Genomic DNA, 24,909 nt, shown 5'->3' with positions numbered 1-24,909 from the left:
ATTAGTAATATCCTCAGAACCCCCTGCTCAGGCATGTTATCTAGGTAGCACAGTAGCTGTAGAATGCCAGGAGGCAATTGATAAGATAATTAATGAACTTACTCAACCTAGGAGTCCTCCCCTAGGGAGCTCTATTGAAACTGGAGTGAGTCCAACTTTGGACCCGATTGAAAAGGGAGGAGTTCCATATACTCTTTTCCGAGAACAAGACGTCCCTAGGGACGTCTCCTCAGAGATCCTCCAAGTCATCGGTGAGGTTCCTGTCTCCAGACAGGATCCTCTGGACAATGGCATGGAGGATACAACAGTAGAAGATAAGGAGCTATATGAGCGGCAACAATATGAAGCCCTCCGAAGTAAATATAGCACTGATAGGAGCGAATCTTGGTTTCATCAGGGTAACCCCACTTTCACCAGCTATAGATGCAAACCAGGAGAAAGAGTGGTCTTAGGCCTAGATGGAGAGGTACGCATTGTTATTCCTGTTTCGAGAGGAGCCCTTAGCCTCTTAGGCCCCCCTACAGATAGATTTAGACCAGAGGAAGTGGTTATTCATGTATGCAACGTGACAGTTCCAAAGAGGGAGGATGTTGTCTACGGTCCCCCTACTCTGCTCTCACCCCCTAAGCAAGAAGGGGCGAGAACAACTGGGACCGAGATAACAGTTGAGCCCCCCCAAGCCGCCCAGCGGCAAGCCCCCCCAGAATCTCCTAGGAACCGCATCCTGGGGACCCATCCCCGGGTACGGGCCCGCATGGAGCCCAGAAGCACCGGACCGGGGTTCCCCCGACCTACCTTGCCAAGAGGTGGCCCTGCCCCTGGGCCCTCAGGGGTCAACAGACCCCCTCCCCCTTCTGTTTCTTCTCAAATCCCAGTGACTCGCAATCCAGGAAGACGGAACCAGTTCTACCAGTTCCAGTGTGGTGTCTGGCGGAGGATCAATCATTTCCGTGTCAGGGACCCGACATGGTCCTACTACAACATCGGTGGCTTTGTCAGTGGACCAAGGGGATGGCCGGTAGTTGCTCCGGAGCATCAGTTCCAGTGGCGACAACATAGCAGAGGCGGAGCACCTGATCTCCTGCTCTAAACTTCTGAACCACCTCCCCCACCAGCCAACCTGCGACAAACTCCCTCGAGGCATCCAGCCCGTCGCCAAGTGGCTCTATCGACACAGGCCCACCGGAAAGCCATTCTGCATCCTGGAGAGCTTCGACGGGCTGCACCTGATCTACATCGAGGATCCAGGGACTTCCCCTATTTGGGGGACCAGCTACCCACCCAACGAAGGAAGGGCATAGGTGCGTAGGAGGATGTTGTGTGCCCGTGAGGCCACACGTTGACGCACCTAGCCCTAAGCCTCCCACTGCCCAATCACTGGGTAGGACATCTGCTATTAATCTGGACAATAAATGAACACTGTTGAATTGCTGAACTGTTGTAACTAATGATCTGCTGTATCTGAAAAGTTATAATACTGATCTGCTGTTTCAACAATAAGTGTACTGTCTACCTCAAAGAAAAGCGGAACCATCATAACCATCTGTTCATAACAAAGACTGCCATATGTGAAACATCACAAGACGTCAGCAAAAATTGTACCAGGGCCCCAGAAGAAAAACAGGAACCTCCATGCCTCTCTACCTCTGATTGACTGAATGTAACTGTATCATAACTAAGCATGGACCTGCCTTCGCACGCACAAGTCAGCTGGCAACTGGTATATATAGAGGGCACCCAGGACCCTCTCGGCAGCACTTCTTCTCCTGCCTTCTTTTTGAGTTTATTGAATCTAAATAAAACTGCCTGACTACATTTTGTAGTAGGCGATTGAATCGGTTCTTCAGTAATTGGCCCGGCTCCTCAGTAGGGGCCCAACCGACAGCTCGCAGCTCTCCCAGCCTCCGCACGATAGGTGAGTGGTGCATGACACAAACAAGGTTGATTGTGACTGGTCCGGAGAGTGAGGCAATATAAAGAGGTTTAGACTTGTTCCCCGCTTCGTGGCCCATAGGGACTGGGGTGGTAAGAGACGCCACAGAGTTCGATCGAAACGCGTATAGCCTAAATTTAGCTTAACCTCGTAGGGGCTTAAACAAGTGACCTGTGTTGGACACATAGACCAGAGTCTTCCTCCACTGAGCTTAGCCGAGGAACTCTAACACGTACCAAGAGGGCCAGCACAGGTTAAGCCCCGGGGCCGAAGAGAAACCAGTATCGGGTACCCCTCTCCTAGACGTCAGGAGAGGTCTTCCCACCTAGTGCGACTGAAGGTTCTCATATAGCCCTCATACTATAAAAACCCATTATAGGTTGGAACACTCGACAGTACTTATACTTATATTCTAGTGAACTGAGAAACAGGCTGATATCATTGACTATAGAGGAATGTCTGTCTGGTGGTCTCCGGTCGGCCCAGGACCCTCTGAGGTGTTATGAATGACAAAGGGACAGGGCCCCCCCCACCCTGCTGACCCGGTTCTTTTCTACTATTATTCCAAACATATGGCAGAGATGTCCTTTTAAACCTTCATTATTTTCTACCATACTTCCAGCAGCGCTGAAGGGGCACCACCACGCTGCCCTTGCTGGTTACCCCCATGTGAACCCTCAACCCTATGCTGGTTACCCCATGTGAACCCCCAACCCTACGGCTCACCGGAGGTGGAGCCCCGAGGTAGAAGCACTATTTGAGTATACAGAATACATCCTTGACATTCCTGGATTACATTCTCAGCAGCTCTGTCAAAAATCACAGTGAATTTGAGAAAGTGAGAATATACGTTTAAAGATAGACAAAATGGGATCTGGAGACAATTCAGTACAAATATGTTAAGTTGCCCGAAAAAAGGAAAAAAAAGATGGTGGAGTCTTGACCAAGCAGGTATTTCCTGCTATACAGGTAAAACTTGTTAAAAGTTATAAAGTAGCCTATGGGCAGCATATGAACGGTTGAGTTCTTTGGTCTGACCACAGAGATGAAGGACGCTTCAGCTGCGAGGTCTGTAAAGCTTACCTATTACCTACCTTGCAATAACTAATATATATATATATATATAGGCTATATACAGTATATATTTCATTTGAATCATTTTATTGTTATCTTTTTCATCATGTGATGAAAAAGTGTCAAGTGATGTCATAGTATTCCAATTGTATTTTTATTTAAGTTATCTTTCACCCTTGCAGTAAGGGTGAACTAGGCAGGTTTAATAGTAGGCCTAATTCATGTTATTTTCTCACGGGCACTTAACTTACACTTTTGTCTGTCACAGAGAAGTGATGGGGACTCCCGTCAATCCGGGGAAAGCTTTCCGAAAGACAACCTTCAAGTGTCTCCTGCTTCTCGGCCTGCTCACCATTCTGATTGGCTTAATGTTGAAAGAACACACCGGCCCATTTTCAGTCAACCTATCGATATATCAGATGAAGAAGAGATCTTCTGACGGACCTAGGGAGTTTCAAGCGCCCCCGCCTCTTCCTCGGAGTGACCCGCTGCGCCTCTCCACTCAGTACAACATGATTTATCCGCGGAACTACCATTTTATCCTGGACGACACCGAGCTGTGTCGGTCCGTCCATCCGTACCTGGTTCTGATTGTTCCCGTGGCCCCCGGGAACTGGCAAGCCCGGGACGCCATCCGCAGGACATGGGGCAACGAGACCCGGGTCCAAGGGGAGCTCGTCCAGACCGTCTTCCTCCTGGGCATACCCAATAGCGGCAACGTCGAAGTCCTGCAGAGCCAAATACGCACGGAGAACCGGGTGTACCACGACCTGATCCAGAGCGACTTCATAGACAGCTACCACAATCTGACCGTCAAGACCATGGTGATCATGGACTGGCTGGCCTCCCGCTGTCCCGAGGTGCCCTACGCCATGAAGATCGACTCGGACATGTTCCTGAACGTGAAGAACCTTGTGAGCATGTTAAAGACCCCCGGCACCCCTACGACGGCATACATGACCGGGAGGCTCAAGTCCGGATCTCCCGTCATCCGCGACGAGGACAACCAGTGGTACGTGTCCGAGGATAGCTACCGCGAGCCGGAGTTTCCGACCCACCCCGTGGGCATGGGCTACATCTTCTCCCTCGATATGCCCATAAGGTTTGTGGAGGTCTCTAAAAAGATCTCGCCCTTTTATGTGGAAGATGCCTATATCGGAGTGTGCATGAAAACACTAGGAATCGACTACACCCCGCCGCCAGAGCGCGAGCACTTCAGCCTCTACTTGTTTGAGTTCGATCGATGTCACTTGGCCACTTCCATCACCTCCATCCTCAGAACCCCAGAAGAACTGATAAACTACTGGAATTCATTAAAGTTGCCTGGCCCGGACTGTTGACATGAGCCGTTTGGTGGATTACATAAACAGACGTGCTACTTCACTTATGATAACTTACAGGGTTAATTGTGATTAACAATTAATCACAATAGTTAATGCTAACTATTATTATTTTTGATTAAACTGATGACTTTCCCGGTTGTAGGCTATTGACTATCTTATATTTTAAAAAGTAGCCTATATTTGTGTATCAAACCTTATTTTATTTTGTAAAGATGTAACTTTTATGTCAGGAGATGAGGGCACTGGGCTATGTTATATGTTATCTTCACATAAGGTTAACCTTGGTTGACATAGCAGGCGTAATGCAATGTGCCCTAACGCGGTATCAGCGTCAACAGCGAAACTGAGAAAACTAGTCTTAACATTATTTGACCGTACAACAAATGGTGTTATAAGGAGTTTTATGAACAATGTTTTGAATGAAGAATTTGTTACCTTCAATTTTTTTTTTTTTTGGACATATGACCCCAAACAGGATGCAAAATTCTGATATATTTTCCAACATTAAGAAAACATTTGTCAAACATGTGTTTAGGTGTATTGTAATATCTATTTTGGATGTCTTTATGTTTTAAAAGTTTAGATAATGAGATTAAAAAAAATAACACAGAAAACAAACCAGAAGTATTGTTTTTTTGGAATATGTGTTGGAATATAATATACAAATAAATTGTGTATAAACAGCTTAATGTCTATCACTTCCATGGTGACGTACATAGACAGACTACGGAGACAGACTACGGAGACAGTAGTCTGTCCAAGGCAGTATCTGCATGAGGAAACTGCAGATACCGCAGTCTGTCTTGGTTTTCAGGCTGACTTTATAGATAGGCCTACTGCTATTTGTACATCTCGTTATCTAATAAGCAGAGGAAGATGGTGCACATAAAACTAATATCTGTAAACGTTGAGTTATAACTAAATGTTGCCAATGAGTATAGTTTGGCCTGGATTATGGGCCACAATTCATACGGGGCCATTGAGAGGGGGACTGAATGGTGCTGTCAGTAGTCTATGGCAAACACTCACTCACATTCAATCGTTAATACCTTTTTAATGTAACAAAACCGTCAAGCAGACCCTCTCAAAATAGAAAATATGTCGCTGAACTAGCCACTGCGATCCTAACGGAAAAAGAAAAATGTATGCACTTTGTATTACGACGATGAAATCCATTCTTTCCCATTGAGTAAGAACGGCGACTACCCAATCAGAGCAGGACAGAGACATAATAAAAAAAATGCCTGAATAAAAGATATTTCAGATATTCTTGTCCGGCTGACAGCAGCCTGGAGAACGATGCCCTGGGGCGACCGTCTGGCCCTGGAGGAACCTGCTCTACAAGGCTCTGGTTAGCCTTCAGACGGCTCCACCCAACCACGAGTGACTGACCGCTTCCTTTTCTATTCCTTCGTTCAGCGTTTGATAGTGAGAGAGGGGGGGGGGGTTTCTCCTCAGTTCGGATGGAGGTGAAGACTCAGACCAAGAAGTAGATTTGCAGGTGAAGTGAAGGGTACAGCCTGATGCTCAAGCGTTGAGAGCAAGACTGAAAAATGCCCCATCCTTAGTTAGGAACCCCAGTCAGGAACACTTGGCTACTAGTAAGGAACATTGGCAGGACAAATTTGAAACCGGACTGACCTGATCATAGTATTTATTGATGTATTTGTGCAACTCATGCAGGGCCACAAGATGGTTAACTTCCCCGGCATAATTCTATAAGAGCAGAGGAAGAGAGAGAGTCCATGTTGGTGTGTTAGTGCTGCGTGTATTGATGGTGCGCTGATTCAACACCTTTTGACCACAGGAATACAGCCTACAGGGTTACCGACGGACGTACCCGAGACAGTTCTGCTAGGTAGCCTGACGAATGTCTGCGTAATGCCTGAGAATGTGAGGGGAGACAAAACCAGACCTCCCCTATTGAACAGCATGTGAAAGTGGATCTATGGATCTCTGTCACTAGCGGACATACCATAGAACCACAGAGAAAGGAACGCATTCCGGCTGACCAATGCATAGTGTTACGCCCCAGTCTAGGGGGGCCTAGGACGCAACATGAAAAACCCCCATCTTCCCCAACTCCCAAGTAGCCACGAGCACAAGTGTTATTCAGTTTCAACTGAAAACAGAGTTTATTCACAAAACAAGATCAATTTAACTAAGGTAGGCTTCAGGGTGGGCCCAGGCCAAAATAACAAACAAAACTTTCCTAACGGAAACGAAAAAGAGACTCTAACCTAAGAAAACAAATGACAAATTGACTCAGCTCCCTTTCTAATAAAACAGGAGGAAACAATACCAACTGAAACGGCAGTCCACCCCAACTAGTTAAACAGAGAAACTTCTAACTATAATACAGGACTTCAGAAGACGTGTGGCTTGTTAGGAGAGGAGGAGGATGGACGTGCTAGGTTGTTCGCACGGTGCGCCATCTTGACTCCTTTTATTCCTTTGGGGTTTCCTGCCTCGGCCAATCACCGTCCCCGGCCAAAATGAGTGGACCAATCCCCACCCGGGAAGGGCACGTTCCTATTAACATAGGAGATTGAAAAGAAACACAAAGCCACACACACAAACACAACAGAATACAAAAACTACGACCACAGTCGTAACAATAGACACTAAACGAAAAGCATTAACAGGAAGTATCATTATTAGAACGGCATGTACAAACATTGTTATCCTATGTCAAACAACCTATTAGATAATAAGACATTGTTGAAAAAACACTCTGGGTACCATAACAGATATATTGTCCTCTGAGGTCATGTTTCCACCAATAACCGAACACCACGTTCACTAATGTTTAAACGGGTTTCCACTTCTTCCACGGGTTCGGCTCATTGGACCGTGGGAACGGTGATAAAAGCTCTCGAAGCAGTAAGACGACTCACGGGACCGTGGGAACAGCTCACGGGACACTGAGCTGTGGCGTATTTGATCTGCAGACCAGTGTCCTCTATATAGACGATGCTCCCACCACACGGCTCCTGGTCCACGGCTCCGATGCAGTCATGGATTGTAGCGTCTCCCGGTTAATTTTTTTCCCCACATTTATGTATCAAAAAAAACGGTATCTCTGTATTTCTTCGCTCAAATGGAATCAAAAACGACAACAATGGGGAATGTTAAGAATGGAGAAACAACGCAAATGAGAAGGCAGTTCCGGATCACGACAAACACCGTAAACTAGGCGTTTTTTCGTTCTTGTTATATCCCCACGGCAAGTATGTGCACAACTATTACTAATACACATTTTCGAGACAGCATCTATAGATCTTTCTGTTTATATTTGTTTTTTTGTCAAGGGGTGACTTAGGCTACAAACAATAGACATACTAACTCCATTATTTGTCTTTCATTAATTTTCCCACATGTATGCCCTCTTATATAGATTTTTTTTACTTTTTTAATGAAGTCAATTTTAATTGAGGACTGTAGCATTAAACTTTACCCCAGACCTAACTCCCTAAATGACAGTGTGAACGACACAAAAATGATTTTGACATCTGAAACACTTTATTACATGACATTCAGTTGTTGTTAGGTTAGAGAAAGCAAGTGCCAGCATGGTCATCCAGGCGCAATGTGTATTTACAAAAAAAACAACGTACTAGATACGTATAGATAGCCAAATTGTGGGGTAATTTCTGTACAAGGTAACTACTCTGCTCATACATTCAAAAAGCTAGGAAATGTAAAACAAAGTTGGAAAAACCCAAACACCATCCGGGGCTTCCAGGTGGAGATGGAACTCAGAATAAGACAGACGGGAAAAGAACACTTGAAAGAAAGATTGTTTTTTTTGTAGGGTAAAAGAAAACATCCTCTTGTATTTTCATGTCCAGCCGAGCGTCGTTTTTTTGTAGTTTTTTTTAAATTGTGCATGTTATCTGATTTCATCCAATGTCGTTTTTTTTAATATTAGATAGATATTTTCACATATTTGCACATGGATAATTTACCAACATGATTGGCAAGCAAATAAATTAAATAATAAATTAAACTGCAATAAAGACAAACAATACACAGAATGCTTTGTATCAGATGCAAACTCAAAATCAACCCAGGAACCGTTTAAAAGCAACAAGGTAGTTCATTTGTTTGTCACATTCAGCGGGTTGAAATAAAAAATAAAATCTTAAATAATAATAAAAAAAAGATTGAAACATTTAATAAAATACACATTTGGTGTCTATCGAATTAAGCAAGGCTAATGTGCAATATGAGAAGTTTCAAAAGGAAAATTATGACGGGAAAATCTTCTTCTGTACGTGTCTGCACTACAAGAGAGCAAAATAAGCTTCTTCTGCCAAAGGTACGAATGCACAGTGTGTTTGTTTAACGTTGACTTATATTTTTCGATATATTCAGGATTTTCATATTGGGACAGATAAGATCCTATTATTGCATTTTCCAAACTGAGAAGTAATATTTTAGAACTGCATGGGTTATATGTTTGACATTAAACACCGTTTTAGTAAGGTCGGGAGACTGAATGAAGACATACTAGAACCTCAGCATTTTAAAAACATTGACACTTTAAAGGAATACAGTGACTTTTGGGGGGAAAATGTTTATTTTCCACTTTCCCATATTCTTAGGTGAAAGACCTTTTCTTTCCACTAACGGCCAGCACTCACCAAACATCTCGGTATTTGTAATTTTTTTGAAATTCGCGTTCGTTTTTTTGATTCACTGTTCATAAAGAAGCGTTATCGCTAAAATATCTTTACTTTGGAGACGCTGGAATGCTGCATTCAACCTCACTCCTAATCTGCTACATTTGCTTCAAGGGACTTCAGCTAACTCGCTCAATTCATTGGAGAAAAAAAAACAAACATTGTACGGTCCTTCATACTGGTTTCATACCCTTCCTTCCCCGAGTCTGTGCATTTCTTTAAGAAAACACCGCTTTCAAGTTGAGTTTTAATTGCACACTCAACTCGAGGCAACTTCAAAGACTTCACCGGCTGACGCACACAGAGTAAAGGGCTTCCAATCAAGGCAGGGGAACTAATGGCAGGCCACAAGCACAACACTGCTCCTGCGGCTTCCTTTAATGACTCGTGGCCGGTCACCACCACGGCTTTGTTTGTTTCATTACTGTCCTCTCCTTCTACCAATAAGACGTAAAGACAATAAGACGAATCGTGCTCAACTTGCTCAACAACAAAGAGCATGTTGTCGGCTCTAATACTTGTTTTTCTCATTCCCCTCTCGCTTTTCCATTTCTCCACATGATTAAATAATGTACAATTAACATGTATCCTTCCCTCTGGCAGAAGACAAATGAGTTTAGACGTAAACATCACACTGGAATATTTCTTGCTGTCCTTCAACGACACCAACATGTAACTCAAGTACCATGACGCCTTGTTCCCTTTGTCTTCCCCCCTCGTGAAGTGAAGGACCTCATGGAATTCGTGGCCAAGAGGGTTTCCCCCCCCCCTCACATATCGTTTCAGTTAAGAACGTAACTTAACCCCACTTTGCGGAGGAACGGCGTTAAGCGTCGGGTGATCCTCGTAACGACCGGGGGGTCATTGCAACGACAGCGGAATAGCTTGAAGCCCTGCGCCGCTCCTTTCTGTCCGCCGTGGTCACTTGAACTCTGTGCTCCCTTCGGTTCCCCATTGGTCCCCCCGTTCAAATAAAAACTGGTTTATCTTGACTCTCAAGAACCGGGAGCCGTGTCCAGACTGTTCTGCTTCTTGAGGTGAAGAACTGTGAAGCACTATAGGTCGGTGACCTTGTTCTCCACGGCCGCCGCCACCTGCTGCAGCCTGTAGCCCAGCTGCATCTTCTGGGCCATAGTGTCCTCCTCTAGGGCCGTGATGATCTGAAACGACAACGCGCAACAGTTGGCTACCAGGCAGGAACCATCGGCTACTAGTAGGGAACGAGTAGCTACCAGTAAGGAACAATTGGCTTCTAGTTTGGAACATAGGCAGGAGCAATTGGCTACTAGCTCGGAACAATCGGCCACCAGTTAGGAACACTTGGCTACTAGTAAGGAACGTTGGCTTCAGTTAGGAACTACTGGGTGCTAGTTAGTAACAATAGGCTACTAGCTTGGAGCAATCGACCACCAGTTAGGAACACTTGGCTACTAGTAAGGAACATTGGCAGGACAAATTTGAAAACCGGACTCACCTGATCATAGTATTTGTTGATGTATTTGTACAACTCATGCAGGGCCACAAGATGGTTAACTTCCCCCGCATAATTCTATAAGAGCAGAGGAAGAGAGAGAGATACCATGTTGGTGCGTTAGTGCTGCGTGTATTGACGGTGCGCTGATTCAACACCTCACCTCGACCACAGGAATACAGCCTACAGGGTTACCAACGGACGTACCCGAGACAGTTCTGCTAGGGCAGAGTTCATTTCTTGGTCACTGGCGGGGATAGCCTGGCGAATGTCTGCGTAATACCTGAGAACGTGAGGGTAGACAAAACAGGGTGTGGAAATGGGTTTCCAAAAAGGAGACAGAAAGAGCGTGTGTGTTTTTAGTTCAAAACAGTCAAGGTACAGCGATGGCTGGGTGCCAGGGTTCCCCCCCTATGAGAACACGACCTCCACTATCAGATGACGAGGGGAACCGCCACGTCCAAGCCTACATCCAAACAGCTCAACATTTCACGGCACGTCGATGGCTCCTCCCTGCTGTTTATGGGCGCATGACAATTCAACTTTAAACTCGCACTTGGTCTCGTCGACTAGGCTGAGATCTTCTTCTGAGAGTTTAATAGAGTATCTGGTCTACCGATATGCAACTTTGATTCGCTTACATCCCACTATCTGCCAGTAAACATTCCCCAGTGCCAGAGGAACCCAAACACAACTAGAAGAACGACAACTAAATAGGCAAGGAAGTAATCTTTTTTTTTTTTACGAAAAATTGGATAAAGCGATATCTGAAACGTTACGTAAACATGCATCCATCCGTCAGTAGACCCTTCCTCTCTGCTCTCGCCACTAAACCCACGCAACTGAAACGGCTACACGGCTTCCCCCGAGGCCTGGCGGTCCCGCCCTCGCTATCACCACTACACCCTACGCACATTCTAAGCGTTTACATTTAGGGCATTTAGCAGACGCTTTTATCCAGAGCGACTTACAACGGTTAACACACACCGACGGCGGAGTCGACCACGCAGGGCGACAGCCAGCTGGTCAGGAGCAGTCAGGGGTTAAGCGTCTCGCTCAGGGACACATCGACACTAGGAGGATCGAACCAGCAACCTTCCGGTTACACGTCGACCTGCCTCTACCTCCTGAGCTAAGCCGAGCCGCTCCGGGGCGGTCAGCGCTGAGATGATAACGCCGTAAATAAGGGAGCGAGGTCGGCGGCCTCAGACCGTAAAAGGTACGACGCGGTCTGGGAGTCTCCTGGGAGCAGACGGGGCCTGCGGGGTTCGTCTGCCCTCCTCTAGCACCGACAGACGGTCCCGGCGAGTCCCCCCCCCCTGCTGCTCCCCGCTGACAAGTCCCGGGACCCCGCGGGGCAGCGGGGGCTTCTGGCGGGGCCGGTGCTCACCTCTCCACCATGTGCTTGTAGCGGGGGATGTCTCTGGCGTACAGCAGCTTGTTGATAGGAGAGTCCTGCAGAGGGGAGACGGACGGGAGAACAGCTCACTGAGTTATGAACAGAGAAAGATTATTTATTATTTTTATTATTTTTATTTTTATTTATTAAGTGCCGTAATAAATTGCTAAAAATGTTGTGCATTGCGCACAGACGTACGAACGTACAATACGTGCAAGGTTTATATATATTTATACCACAGAATTGTAAGATATTTGATCCTGATGGGGTCAATAAAGTTAATGCAAGGGTGTGCGTTATTTCTTCAATCACGGGACACTTCTGCCTTTTCAAATCAATGCACTGCATCGACTATCGGGCAGATGTTTCCTTGACAACGCAAAAACATACGCTCCAAGCACCACGGAAAGAAAATGACTGTACGGTATTGTCACAAAAAACGTTTTCTAAAGCGAGTCAATAAAGACACCGATATGAATATTCATAAACGACGTAAGCAATGGTCTCACCCGTCCCAGCTTGTGCTCGGCTCTGGTGCACGAGTCCATGAAGGTCTGAGCGATGACCGACAGAACGGCGTCCACGTGGTCCGACGCCTGGACGTCAAATATGAACTGGGGGTTCTTCAGAATGTTGATCCAGAACCTCAGCGGAAGGCTGCGAGGAAAACACATCTTTTTTTATTTCATGTATAGATATATAAAGATATATATCTATATATATATATATATATATATGTATATATTTAGTATATGCTACACCTGAACCTCCTAAGATGGCACAATTTGATTGGTTCGCTATCTCGGGATATTGGGCGATATCCAGAGATAGTGATCTCAAACTCTAAAGGGATATTGTTTTCATCGCAAAAAAAACCCCAAATAAACTGCTAATAAAAACAAATAAATCCCCGCAAAAAGTGTTATCTTGTTTATTCTTGGAGTGTTCACGTGTACAATTATTCATTAATTAATTGATTAATTGATTAATTGTTAAATATGGGAAAGTAGTAGGCGCTGCCTTTTTTTTTCTTCTAAAGAACATTCAAACAACGCCGAAAAACAATGAAATGTTGAAAGAATTCTTTTTATTCTTTTTGACCTGCTGGGGGTCGAGGGAGGGGCCAGCATTTCACAAAGACATGTGTGGGTGTGTGGGTGTGTGGGTGTGTGGGTGTGTGGGTGTGTGTGTGGGTGTGTGTGTGCGTGTGAACGATGGCTGGTTTAAGCAGCCTGACCTGACCCCGGTCAGACTGGCCGGAGCCTGGGGCGGGGTGAGGCTCACACCTGTGTATGCAAATCAGTGTGCGCAGGTAAACCGGCCTTCTGTCGCCCACCACCTTTCACACCTTTCACCCACCACCCATCACGTCTGGAGGAGCCCGGTTAAAGGTGACGTGTCACACCACCAGGTGTGAGTGTGGTCAGCCGTTACGAGCCGTTACGACGCCTCTTCTGATGTCAGAAGAGGCCGATTCACGGCGTGCGATCACACTCACACCTGGTGGGTTCATGTGTCCCCTTTGGTGTGTAGCGTTGGCTTTGGTTCAGCTCGGCGCCGGTCACCTGTTGGTCTTCCAGATGTGGATGGTCTCCGGGTCGGTGATGCCGTGCAGCGACGCCTGCTCGTCCAGCATGTCAAAGAAGTACTTCACCGCCAGGGGGACCGGCTGGCTGGTGCTGAGGATGGCCGTGAACAGATCGTCCACGAACTTCTGGAGCGTTCCCTGAGGGCGGGGGGGGGCACGACAGAGAGGACGACAGAGCAGAGAGACGCTTCGCATCAGGAAGGGAGAAGGTCCACTTGGGGCGTAGGTCAAGCTGGAGAGCTTGACCTGAACCCCAGGCTTCATTCTGATCATTCCGTCTTTTGTTGAGAGTTGTGCAGATTCTCAAAAAAAAGACACTTTGTTCATATCAGAAATACCAGGCCACAAGCGCAACACTGCTTCTGCGGCTTCCTTCAATGACTCGTGGCCGGTCACCACCACGGCTTTGTTTGTTTCATTACTGTCCTCTCCTTCTACCAATAAGACGTAAAGACAATAAGAGGAATCGTGCTCAACTTGCTCAACAACAAAGAACATGTTGTCGGATGATGATGGTGGCATGTGGATGGAGGCTCCATGGTAGAGCAGCCTCTAGTGGTACCTCCACAGAGAGCAGCCTCTAGTGGTACCTCCACAGAGAGCAGCCTCTAGTGGTACCTCCGTGGTAGAGCAGCCTCTAGTGGTACCTCCACAGAGAGCAGCCTCTAGTGGTACCTCCGTGGAGAGCAGCCTCTAGTGGTACCTCCGTGGTAGAGCAGCCTCTAGTGGTACCTCCGTGGAGAGCAGCCTCTAGTGGTACCTCCGTGGTAGAGCAGCCTCTAGTGGTACCTCCGTGGTAGAGCAGCCTCTAGTGGTACCTCCACAGAGAGCAGCCTCTAGTGGTACCTCCACAGAGAGCAGCCTCTAGTGGTACCTCCACAGAGAGCAGCCTCTAGTGGTACCTCCACAGAGAGCAGCCTCTAGTGGTACCTCCACAGAGAGCAGCCTCTAGTGGTACCTCCGTGGTAGAGCAGCCTCTAGTGGTACCTCCGTGGAGAGCAGCCTCTAGTGGTACCTCCACAGAGAGCAGCCTCTAGTGGTACCTCCGTGGTAGAGCAGCCTCTAGTGGTACCTCCACAGAGAGCAGCCTCTAGTGGTACCTCCACAGAGAGCAGCCTCTAGTGGTACCTCCACAGAGAGCAGCCTCTAGTGGTACCTTCATGGAGAGCAGCCTGGTGAGGTATATCTCGGGGATGGCCTTGGCTCGCTCGCCCCCCCTCTCCCTCACGCTGCCCTTCCTCTGTTTGGGCAGCTCGGCCTCTTCGTTGGCCTTCACCAGGTGCCACAGCCGCACGCCGCCCTCCTCGCCATCGTCCAGCATGGGGGTCTCTGAGAGAGAGAGAGAGAGAGAGAGAGAGAGAGGGAGAGGGAGAGAGCAAGAGAGAGAGAGAGAGAGAGAGAGAGAGAGAGAGAGCGAAAGAGAGAGAGATGGAAAGAGACAGATGGAGAGAGAGAGAGAGAGAAAGAGAGATAGAGAGAGAGAAAGAGAGATAGAGAGAGAGTGAGAGAGAGCAAGAGAGAGATGGAGAGAGAGATGGGGAGAGAGAGAGAGAGAGCGTAAGAGAGAGAGCGAGAGAGAGAGAGATGGAGAGAGAGACAGAGAGAGATGGAGAGAGAGACAGAGAGACAGAGAGAGATGGAGAGAGAGAGAGAGAGAGAGAGAGAGAGAGATGGAGGGGGGGGTTAGGTGTCACATGTCAATCTAAAGTGCAGATCGATCATCCAGAGTGTGAGTTGATAATGTGCACAGCTTTGAACGCACACTAACACAACCCACACATACGAGAGGAAACACAAAAGCACTCACTCTCCCCGGGCGTGTAGTCGTGGCTGTCGTAGTGGTGCTGGTGTTTGCCGTTCCTGGGGACCAGAGCCACGGTCGCCCCGTCGGGGAGCTGATGGGGGGGGGGGGGGAGCACCTCAAGATGATTATCGTTATACTTCAGGGTCTGAAACCGTCCCCTCAGCCTCGCACCGACCGGAGCCGCAAGTCACAGTCCAGGTGCTTTCATGTATCAAATGCGCACGGCATAACACAGGGCGCTTCTGGACTGATCGAGATAATACTGATACTGAGCGAGATAAGGCAATGTCAGAGCAATGTCACAACATAAATAAAGTGAATGAGTAACTGACACTTCTGGTTTGTGATGTGTGTGTGTGTGCGTGCGTGCGTGCGTGCGTGCGTGCGTGCGTGCGTGTGTGTGACCTTGTAGTGCTGGATTGTGTTGAGGCGTTTCCAGGAGCCCTGGGTTATAGACGTCAGGTCCTCGTCAGACAGGATGAGGTGACCGGCGACGCCCGCGCGCCATTCTGGAGCAACGACACACGCGTGTCATAAACACAAACCCAGTCTTTGTAATTATTATTTCGCGGCGTTTTGCTGCGTCCTGATTATCCTCGCCGCCGCGCGGTGAGCGTCGGGGAGAGAGCGGGGGGGGGGGGGGGCCTCACCGAGGTTCAGCGAGTCGACGTGGGGCCTCTGGGAGAAGGAGGTGCCCTTCCAGGTCTGCTCCAGGACCTTCTCCTTCACCTGGGTGATGGTGTCACAGTCCAGGACCTTGGCCGGGGCTGTGGGGGCCGTCGTGGAGCCATCGTCGGCCCCTGGAGCCGGGACGAGAACGTTCAGGGTCTGGGACAGCGGGGGAAGGGTGGGGGGGTTAAAGACGGATCACGTCCGGACCGGAGGTTAACTCACTGCTGCTCGTAATGGAGCCAGAATCATCTCATGACCTCAATGGGCGAGTATCTTTCAAACACTGCCCAACCCTATCCCGTCCTGCTTCCTGTTTGTTATTTACTCAAAACAATGGATCTTTGTGTGTATATGATCGAAACGACTGTATTAATAATAATAATAATTGATTGAATTTATAAAGCGCTTTTCTAGACACTCAACGACGCTTTCACAGTGAAAGGGGGGGGACCTCACTAACCACCACCGGTGTGTGTAGCACCCACTGGGTGATGCACGGCAGCCAGTCGGCGGCAGAACGCTCACCACACACCAGCTGGAGGTGGAGAGTGAGGGAGTTAATGAATCAGCCAATCATACAGCGGGGGTGATTAGGGGTCAGGATGAATGAGCCTGATTGGTCAGTCTGACCCAGGACTCCGGGGGGGTCCCCTACTCTTTTGTGATTAGTGCCCTGGGATCTTTTATGACCTCAGTGAGTCAGGACCTCGGTTTTACGTCTCCTCTGAAGGACGGAACCTTCCACAGCACAGTGTCCCCGTCACTGCACTGGGCCATCGGGGGATTGATGTTTTGGCCAGAAGGAAGACTGCCACCTAGTGGCCACCACCCGACACCACTTCCAGCAGCAACTCAGTGTTCCCAGTTGGTCTCCCATCCAAGTACGAACCAAGCCCACACCTGCTTATCTTCAGAGATTCAGCTAAAGCAGGGTCTCATTGGTCTGGCTGCTGCTGGCTGTATTGGTACGGAGTACAATTTATTATTCCTATAAAGAAACGTATCCACCAAGTGCAACCATAATCTGTTGCAATAAATGGGTTTGTGTGGATTAGGGTCGAATATTCCCGGGATGTTACAAGTTTGAAATACTGGGAGAAAAAAGCCACTTTTGTCCCGAGTAGACTGGGATATCCCGCCAAAACTGAAAGCGTGGAAAAATGTGTAAAAAAAAACGCTTATATCAGCAATTTAAACCGTCAAACATCCTCTGAACATAAATTAGTGTAACATCGCCTTGCTGCATTCATCATCATGTTATTACACGTCTCTTCTCTTCTCTTCTCTTCTTCGATAATTGTAATATAATAATTATAGTTTGATAATAACCGTTGCTAAGCATATAACGACCGCTGTCAAGGAAAGTGGATTTTTTGCCTCTGATTCACGTCTCTCGTGTCACTCCGCAAGCAGTCCGGTAACTCATCAACCCCAGCGTACTCGGTTGCTAAGCGACGTCAACGTCTTGGGCGGACTGTTTCTCTGCTGATCAACGCTACGGATGCTGGTAACAAATAAAATGTAAAAAAGACACACGGTGTGAAGTTATTTTTTCGTTTCGGCAAGTAGCCGAGTAATAAGCGGGATAATGTATAGAACGTCGTCGCCGTTCATTATCGGAAAAAATAAGCCCCTTATTATCCCGATAATGACCGGCGTTCTACACATTATCCCTGACTTAATAGGGTGGGCGTGGTCGCACGGAAGAGACAGGAACTAGAGAGAGAAGAGACAGGAACTAGAGAGAGAAGAGACAGGAACTAGAGAGAGAAGAGACAGGAACTAGAGAGAGAAGAGACAGGAACTAGAGAGAGAAGAGACAGGAACTAGAGAGAGAAGAGACAGGAACTAGAGAGAGAAGAGACAGGAACTAGAGAGAGAAGAGACAGGAACTAGAGAGAGAAGAGACAGGAACTAGAGAGAGAAGAGACAGGAACTAGAGAGAGAAGAGACAGGAACTAGAGAGAGCGACGAAGCACGCGGATAGAAAACGATACACGCGGCGACACGGACGGCGGGAACCACGTTCGTTCACTACGGGGGAACTTCCGGGGACCGGGAATACTTTGTGTACGGGAACGCCGTGGCTGAACGCCCCTCTCTCTCTCTCTCTCCCTCTCCTCTCCCTCTCTCTCTCTCTCTCTCTCTCTCTCTCTCTCTCTCTCTCTCTCTCTCTCTCTCTCTCTCTCTCTCGGGTCGGGGGTGAGGTGAGTCCTCACCAGCGTGCGGTACTCCACGTCCTCGCGCAGCAAGCGGTTGTCGTTGAGCGTGTACTTGGCCTTCCCCGTCACGGCGTCCACGGGGCCCTTGTCCACCTGGTGCTTGATGGCCCTGAACAGCATGTAGAAGGACTCCCCCGCCGACTCCTGCGCCACAACGACAACACGCAGGTTAACACACAACCAGGTGAACCAGGTGAACCAGGTTAACCAGGTTAACCAGGACGGACGTGACCGCCGCTGTGAGCCAGAGAGCAGCGTCCTGTGCTCTCCGTGCCAGGGGACTCACACCCACAACCACATGGAATCTGCTCTTAAGTACATCTTTTTTTTGTTTTGTCTCGCTCTGTTAGAAAGCAGAATCCTAGCTATGACACATAATATACTTGATTTATAGATATTTACACTATTATTAACAAAGTGTGTCTTCTTCTTCGGATAGAATGGCACAAATGTCCTCAGGATTTTCAACATGCGACATTTCGTATGAAAACCGTAACCCAAGTCATGGTTTCTGATTCTCTGTATGCCAAAAGACGTGCGTACCCTGAGGAAGGTGAAGAGGCAGATGGACATCCAGTTGGTCAGGAGCTTCTCCACCACCGACTCGGTCCTTAAGGAGCAAAGCACAAACGCACAAACGCACAAACGCATTTACATTGAGGGGATTCAGCTTTTATCCAAAGCGACTTCCAACCATTCATCCACACATTCACACATTCACACATTCACACATCCACACACCGACGGCGGAGTCAGCCACGCAGTCAGGGCGAGGGCGTCTCGCTCAGGGACACCTCGGCACTCCGCTAGGAGGAAGGAGGAGGAGGAGCCGGGGATCGAACCAGCGACCTTCCGGTTACCAGCCGACCTGCTCTACCTCCTGAGCTGCTGCCGCCCCCTTGGCAAAACGCACAAAGCCCCTCCCAGTAAGAGTTGACCCATCAACCCCCTCCCAGTAAGAGTTGACCCACCAACCCTCTCCCAGTAAGAGTTGAACCACCAAGCCCCTCCCAGTAAGAGTTGAACCACAAAGCCCCTCCCAGTAAGAGTTGACCCATCAACCCCCTCCCAGTAAGAGTTGAACCACCAAGCCCCTCCCAGTAAGAGTTGAACCACCAACCCCCTCCCAGTAAGATAAAGATAAGTTAAAGTATACTTTATCTTATCTTATGTGGTTCAACTGTAAGAGTTGAACCACCAACCCCCTCCCAGTAAGAGTTGACCCATCAACCCCCTCCCAGTAAGAGTTGACCCATCAACCCCCTCCCAGTAAGAGTTGACCCATCAACCCCCTCCCAGTAAGAGTTGACCCACCAAGCCCCTCCAGTAAGAGTTGAACCATCAACCCCCTCCCAGTAAGAGTTGAACCACAAAGCCCCTCCCAGTAAGAGTTGACCCACCAAGCCCCTCCCAGTAAGAGTTGAGTTGACCCAGTAAGAGTTGACCCCCCCCCCCCCCCCCTCCCAGTAAGAGTTGAACCACCAAGCCCCTCCCAGTAAGAGTTGACCCACCAACCCCCTCCCAGTAAGAGTTGACCCACCAACCCCCTCCCAGTAAGATAAAGATAAGTTAAAGTATACTTTATCTTATCTTATGTGGTTCAACTGTAAGAGTTGACCCACCAACCCCCTCCCAGTAAGAGTTGACCCACCAACCCCCTCCCAGTAAGAGTTGACCCATCAACCCCCTCCCAGTAAGAGTTGACCCCCCCCCCCCCCTCACCTCCTCAGCATGAGCTTGGGGTTCTTGGCGACGTACTGCTCCACCAGGTGGCTGAGCAGCGTCTTCAGGATGTCCGTGAAGTACTCCAGCTTGCCGTGCAGCGCGGCCGTCAGCAGCGAGGCCACGTAGGCGCGGTCCCGCGGGGAGAAGGTCCGCTGCTCCTCCAGGGTGTGGATGAACTGAGGAGGAGGAGGAGGAGGAGGAGGAGGGAGGAGGAGACACCACACGACACGGCTCATCAGACCAGGCCCGGCTAACCGCCCCACCCCCCCCCCCCCCCACCACGACACACGTCTGGACGCCGCCACCCGTGTTCTAAAGGGGTGGAGCTACGCCACCAGGACGTTTGGAAATCTGCCCCTTTTTTTTTTCTGTGCTTTAGTGACATCACAAGTGGGAGAGGGTCAACCTAGATGTACGATGGATTAGATCAGCAACGTCTGCTACAGTCCACTGATGGTCCGTTGTCCACCGACAGTAGCAGCTCAACTCAACGGCTTTTCTTGCGTTTCGATCACTAAAATGAGGTACCTGGTACCAGCTACCTGGTACCTGGTATCTGGTACCTGCTAACTGGTACCTGGTACCTGGTACCTGCTAACTGGTACTTTTTCAGTCTCACCTCCGTCAAGGTTCCAAGCGAGCGGGTCTGATACTGTTTGTGTGACGTAAAAACAGGCTGCTGGCCACTGATTGGCCAACAGGTGGAGACCTCGGCCACTTTGTGATGTCACTAACACACAGGAAAAAGGGGCAGGTTGTAAAACACTTGTAACGGCTGATCAGGACTTACACCTCGTGGCATAATACCACCTCTTTAGCGTTCAGATCGTATCTAGAATGAAAAGAAAGACTCTGTTTACACCAAAGGAGCGACAGTCTACCAGAGATCCCAGCTTCGTATGTGGGCTAGGGCTGGGCGATTAATTGAATTTTGATCGCGATTTCGATTTCAGAGTGAAACGATCACCAAACTAATATAATCGAGTTGAAATTATTTGGAAAAAGAAAAAAAAAAAAAAAGAAAAATAATATATATATATATATATATATATTTTTTTTTTTTTAAATAGAAATTGCAGAACAGCTGGATTCATATCTGGACTTTATTTTCTGTTTGACCATTTTGTGTATATTTTTAAGGGGAAAATTTCTCATTTACAAAGTGTTTTTTTTGGAGAGAAATTATGATTAAATGCATCATGTTTTCAAACTCAAAAAATAATCGTTTGAATAATCGAGATTTCAATATTGACCAAAATAATCGTGATTATGATTTTTTCCATAATTGAGCAGCCCTAATGTGGGCCCACTGATACAGACCATGATACTGACACACTGATTCAGCTTTGAACCGGATCCACGGTTTGCACAATCTCTGAGAGCCCTGAGAGACGTAGGGACGCCACCGCCGCACCAGTTCATAGTGCTTTGGCCACGCTGGACGACCGTGCACTCTGCTAAATCTAGCAGATTAGCAGAAGCAGACGCAGACATTTGATAACCACGGAAAGATTCAGCGAAACATTCTGATGGGATCAAACCACATCCCTCGTAGCCACGGCGATAGGAGCTCATTATGCAGGTTGTTTAATATCGTCCCATTATCTGTTCAGTTCCCGTTATCGCCACAGGATGGCGGTGTGGAGGAGACATGTCCGTATTACCATGTCAGTTGAACTCGTGTCCAGGTCCTTGTAAATAATTTATTGAAGCATTTATTCACGATACTCACAAACTTTAGTTTACTCACAAACTTTAGTAAACTTGTTTGTGAGCATCATCGTCTCTCACAGAGCTCAGCTCACACTCCAACGCTCTCACAAGCTCACGATCTCCAGCAGGCTGCAGTTACCCTTCCCGGCCAGTAGGGGTCAGTAATGAGAACGAAATTCCTTGATTGTACACTTATTCCCGTCAAGTGCTGTACAAACCAAACCAAACCAAACCAAACCAAACGGACCTGACCTGACCTGACTCCCCCTTTTCAAGCCCCCTCTGACCTTGGTGAGGAACAGCTTGCTGTTGAGCAGGTTGGACAGCTGAACCAGCCCTTGCTCCACGGTCTGCCTGCGGCCCTCGGGGACGTCCAGCTCGCGCCTCAGCGGCGACTCCTGGTGGCCGGGGAAGAAGATGCGCTCGGCGTAGGCGCGGTACTGGAGGAAGGGGATGCCGGAGCCCACCAGGTCGCTGGACATGTCCATCATCTCTGTCATGAGGTCTGCAGAGGGGAGGGGGGGGGAGAGGGGAGCCAGGGGGGGGAGGGGAGGGGCCATGGGGAGCCAGGGGGGAGAGGGGAGAGGGGAGGGGGGGGAGAGGGGAGGGGGGAGGGGCCATGGGGAGCCAGGGGGGAGAGGAGCCAGGTGGGAGAAGGGGGGAGAGGGGAGGAGGGAGAGGGGAGGGGCCAGGCGGAGCCAGGGGGGAGAGGGGAGGGGGGAGAGGGGAGGGGCCACGGGGAGCCAGGGGGGAGAGGGGAGGGGGGAGAGGGGAGCCAGGGGGGAGACGGGAGGGGGGAGAGGGGGGAGAGGGGAGGAGGGAGAGGGGAGGGGCCAGGTGGAGCCAGGGGGGAGAGGGGAGCCAGGGGGAAGAGGGGAGGGGGGAGCCAAGGGGGAGCCAAGGGGGAGAGGGGAGGGGGGAGAAGGGAGCCAGGGGGGAGAGGGGAGCGTTTTAAGGGCTTTGTCCGAAAGCTACACAATGAAAATATGAGGAGGATTTTAATCCTTGAAAAAAATAATAATAACATGGAAATGCTAGTAATATTCATATTTAGTTATATTAAGAAAGAAACAATGAAAGGAAAACCATGAGCCGGATCACAGACATGTTGAGTCAGTAGGTTTTAAAATAATACATCCATAGTTTTGGATTTGGTTCGTAAAGTGAACCCTCTCTGGCCACCTGTGAACTCCTTCTTGCAGCGGTCCCGGACACTCGTCTCCAGGTTCTCCAGCTGGATCTGCACCTTCTTGTAGTCCCTCATGGCCTGCTTGCTCTTCCTCCTGACGACAGAGAGCAGAGGAACCACCGGTGAGGGACGGACCGTACGCAGCGCAGCGCAGTTCACCACACGCTGCAGAGCCCAGCGCGGCACTGGAAGAACGGCAGAGTAGGAGTAGGAGTGCTCCAGGCTAAGGAAGTACTCTCAGTCAATCTGTGTGTGCATTAGCGGTGGTATCTCTAGGTCTGCGTCTCTGTTATAGATCTCATATCTGCCCCTCCCTGTGATGAATGCTTTCATGTCCTGTGTTATTGTTGTATTTGTATGGCTGCTATTGCTGTAAAGTCCAGTACATGGTATGTGTATAGCCCTTAATTACAGTGACTGTCTGAAGGAGATGAACAGGTCATGTTGTTATGACACCTCTCTCACCCCCAAGGGGAAAGAAAAGACTAAATTAGTGTGGAAGGAATCTTGAGAAAGAACGCAGAGTGGGGGAGGATCCCTGCTCCCAGTGATGGTAAGGAGTGCAATTGGTGCCAAAATTGACATATATAGTAGTCGTACAAAATACCTTTGTAAAATCATTGAGGTAAAAAATGTATAGATATGAGCTGTGTTCGAAACCGTTCCCTATTCCCTCACTCACTATTCCCTATACAGTGTTTATGATATAGTGAACTATATAGGGAACGAACAAACGAGAATTCGGACACTACGCTGAACATTTCTGAACGTCATTTGCGTCAGTAAATGCGCCCGCATTGCATTGTGGTCTACGGAAGTAACACGTAGGGAGGGAACATCGTATGTTCACTCAAATTGTGGGTATTTTATAGTCCACTATATAGTGAATGAAATTAACCACTGAGAATTCAAACAGCACTACACAATGGCGAGTACCCCTATATAGTGCACTATATCACCCTATATAGTGCACTATATCACCCTACATAGTGCACTATATCACCCTATATAGTGCACTATATCACCCTACATAGTGCACTATATCACCCTACATAGTGCACTATATCACCCTACATAGTGCACTATATCACCCTACATAGTGCACTATATCACCCTACATAGTGCACTATATCACCCTACATAGTGCACTACATCACCCTACATAGTGCACTATATCACCCTACATAGTGCACTATATCACCCTACATAGTGCACTATATCACCCTACATAGTGCACTATATCCGTGATGGGGAACGGTTTCAAACTCAGCTATTGTCTACGGGGACGGGGCGCTGGCCAGTGAGCAAGCAGCCATCCAGTCACGGCCTCCATGTGGCAGAGGCCGGTTCGACCGCTCGCGGGTCTCGAACCCGTCACCTCTCGAACTACAACAACAACACTACCGGCACGGGAGTGGAACCACGCTCTGACCACTGAGCTAAAAGCCCAGAGGCTTCTAACTCAGCGGCTAGGAGCGTTCTTAAGGCTAGGGGGGGTGTGAGGATTTACAAACGCACTGCCGCCAGCCAGCCCGGGCTAGCTGGCGTCCGTCCGTTTACGTCCGCAGCACCGACAGAGACGGCGGGCGTTGTTGGTTTGAGGCGCCATGGTTACCTGTACACGAGCACGATGATGAGCACCAGCAGAGCGACCACGCTGGCCCCCACCCCCACGCCCACCTGGGCCTCGGGGGGGAAGCTCACCTGGGCCTGGCTGTCGTACTGCACGCGGCCCAGCGAGAAGTTCAGGTTCCCCATCTGGACCTGGAGCAGACCGGGGGGGGGGGGGGGGGGGGGGCGAGAGCGTTCCTTCAGGAGACGTTAACCGTGGCTCCCAGGGGCCAGTGTCGCACCTGTAGACTCTGTCATGTTGTGTGTCCTGTCTGTGTGTCCTGTCTGTGTGTCCTGTCTCTGTGTGTCCTGTCTGTGTGTTCTGTCTGTGTGTCCTGTCTCTTGTGTCCTGTCTGTGTGTCCTGTCTGTGTGTCCTGTCTGTGTGTCCTGTCTGTGTGTCCTGTCTGTGTGTCCTGTCTGTGTGTCCTGTCTGTGTGTCCTGTCTGTGTGTCCTGTCTCTGTGTCCTGTCTGTCTGTGT

At 48.8% G+C, this 24,909-nt stretch overlaps 2 protein-coding genes across 2 annotated transcripts; one reads left to right on the top strand and one right to left on the bottom strand.

Moving 5' to 3' along the window:
- The first annotated feature begins 1,785 nt into the window (after positions 1–1,785).
- On the top strand, positions 1,786–4,390 carry LOC311354179 (beta-1,3-galactosyltransferase 2-like). The gene is made up of 3 exons (XM_084473978.1): positions 1,786–1,915; positions 2,556–2,677; positions 3,276–4,390. Exons 2-3 carry the CDS (start codon positions 2,619–2,621, stop codon positions 4,345–4,347), a joined length of 1,131 nt encoding a protein of 376 aa, XP_084330104.1. The 5' UTR covers positions 1,786–1,915; positions 2,556–2,618; the 3' UTR covers positions 4,348–4,390.
- Positions 4,391–10,057: 5,667 nt separating this feature from the next.
- Positions 10,058–24,576, bottom strand: LOC311354118 (plexin-B1-like; the record flags this gene model as incomplete). Its single annotated transcript, XM_084473914.1, has 16 exons — positions 10,058–10,195; positions 10,510–10,584; positions 10,714–10,789; positions 11,897–11,961; positions 12,415–12,562; positions 13,471–13,631; positions 14,650–14,822; positions 15,301–15,388; positions 15,703–15,806; positions 15,948–16,125; positions 18,189–18,335; positions 18,735–18,801; positions 19,914–20,092; positions 21,917–22,134; positions 22,812–22,912; positions 24,434–24,576. The coding sequence occupies 16 exons, from the start codon at positions 24,574–24,576 to the stop codon at positions 10,091–10,093; spliced, it is 2,028 nt and encodes a 675-aa protein (XP_084330040.1). The 3' UTR covers positions 10,058–10,090.
- Positions 24,577–24,909: the final 333 nt, after the last annotated feature.

Source organism: Micromesistius poutassou (genome assembly GCF_964030765.1).
Source record: "Micromesistius poutassou genome assembly, chromosome: 10".
Taxonomy (NCBI): domain Eukaryota; kingdom Metazoa; phylum Chordata; class Actinopteri; order Gadiformes; family Gadidae; genus Micromesistius; species Micromesistius poutassou.
This window is presented reverse-complemented; position numbering and strand designations above follow the sequence as displayed.

What these genes read in the sequence shown, in the direction of transcription:
- LOC311354179 (XM_084473978.1), top strand. Translation starts at nt 2,619, where the DNA reads ATGCTGGTTACCCCATGTGAACCCCCAACCCTACGGCTCACCGGAGGT. An exon ending in ACCGGAGGTGGAGCCCCGAG is followed by an intron (nt 2,678 to 3,275) that starts GTAGAAGCACTA and finishes TGTCTGTCACAG; the next exon opens with AGAAGTGATGGGGACTCCCG.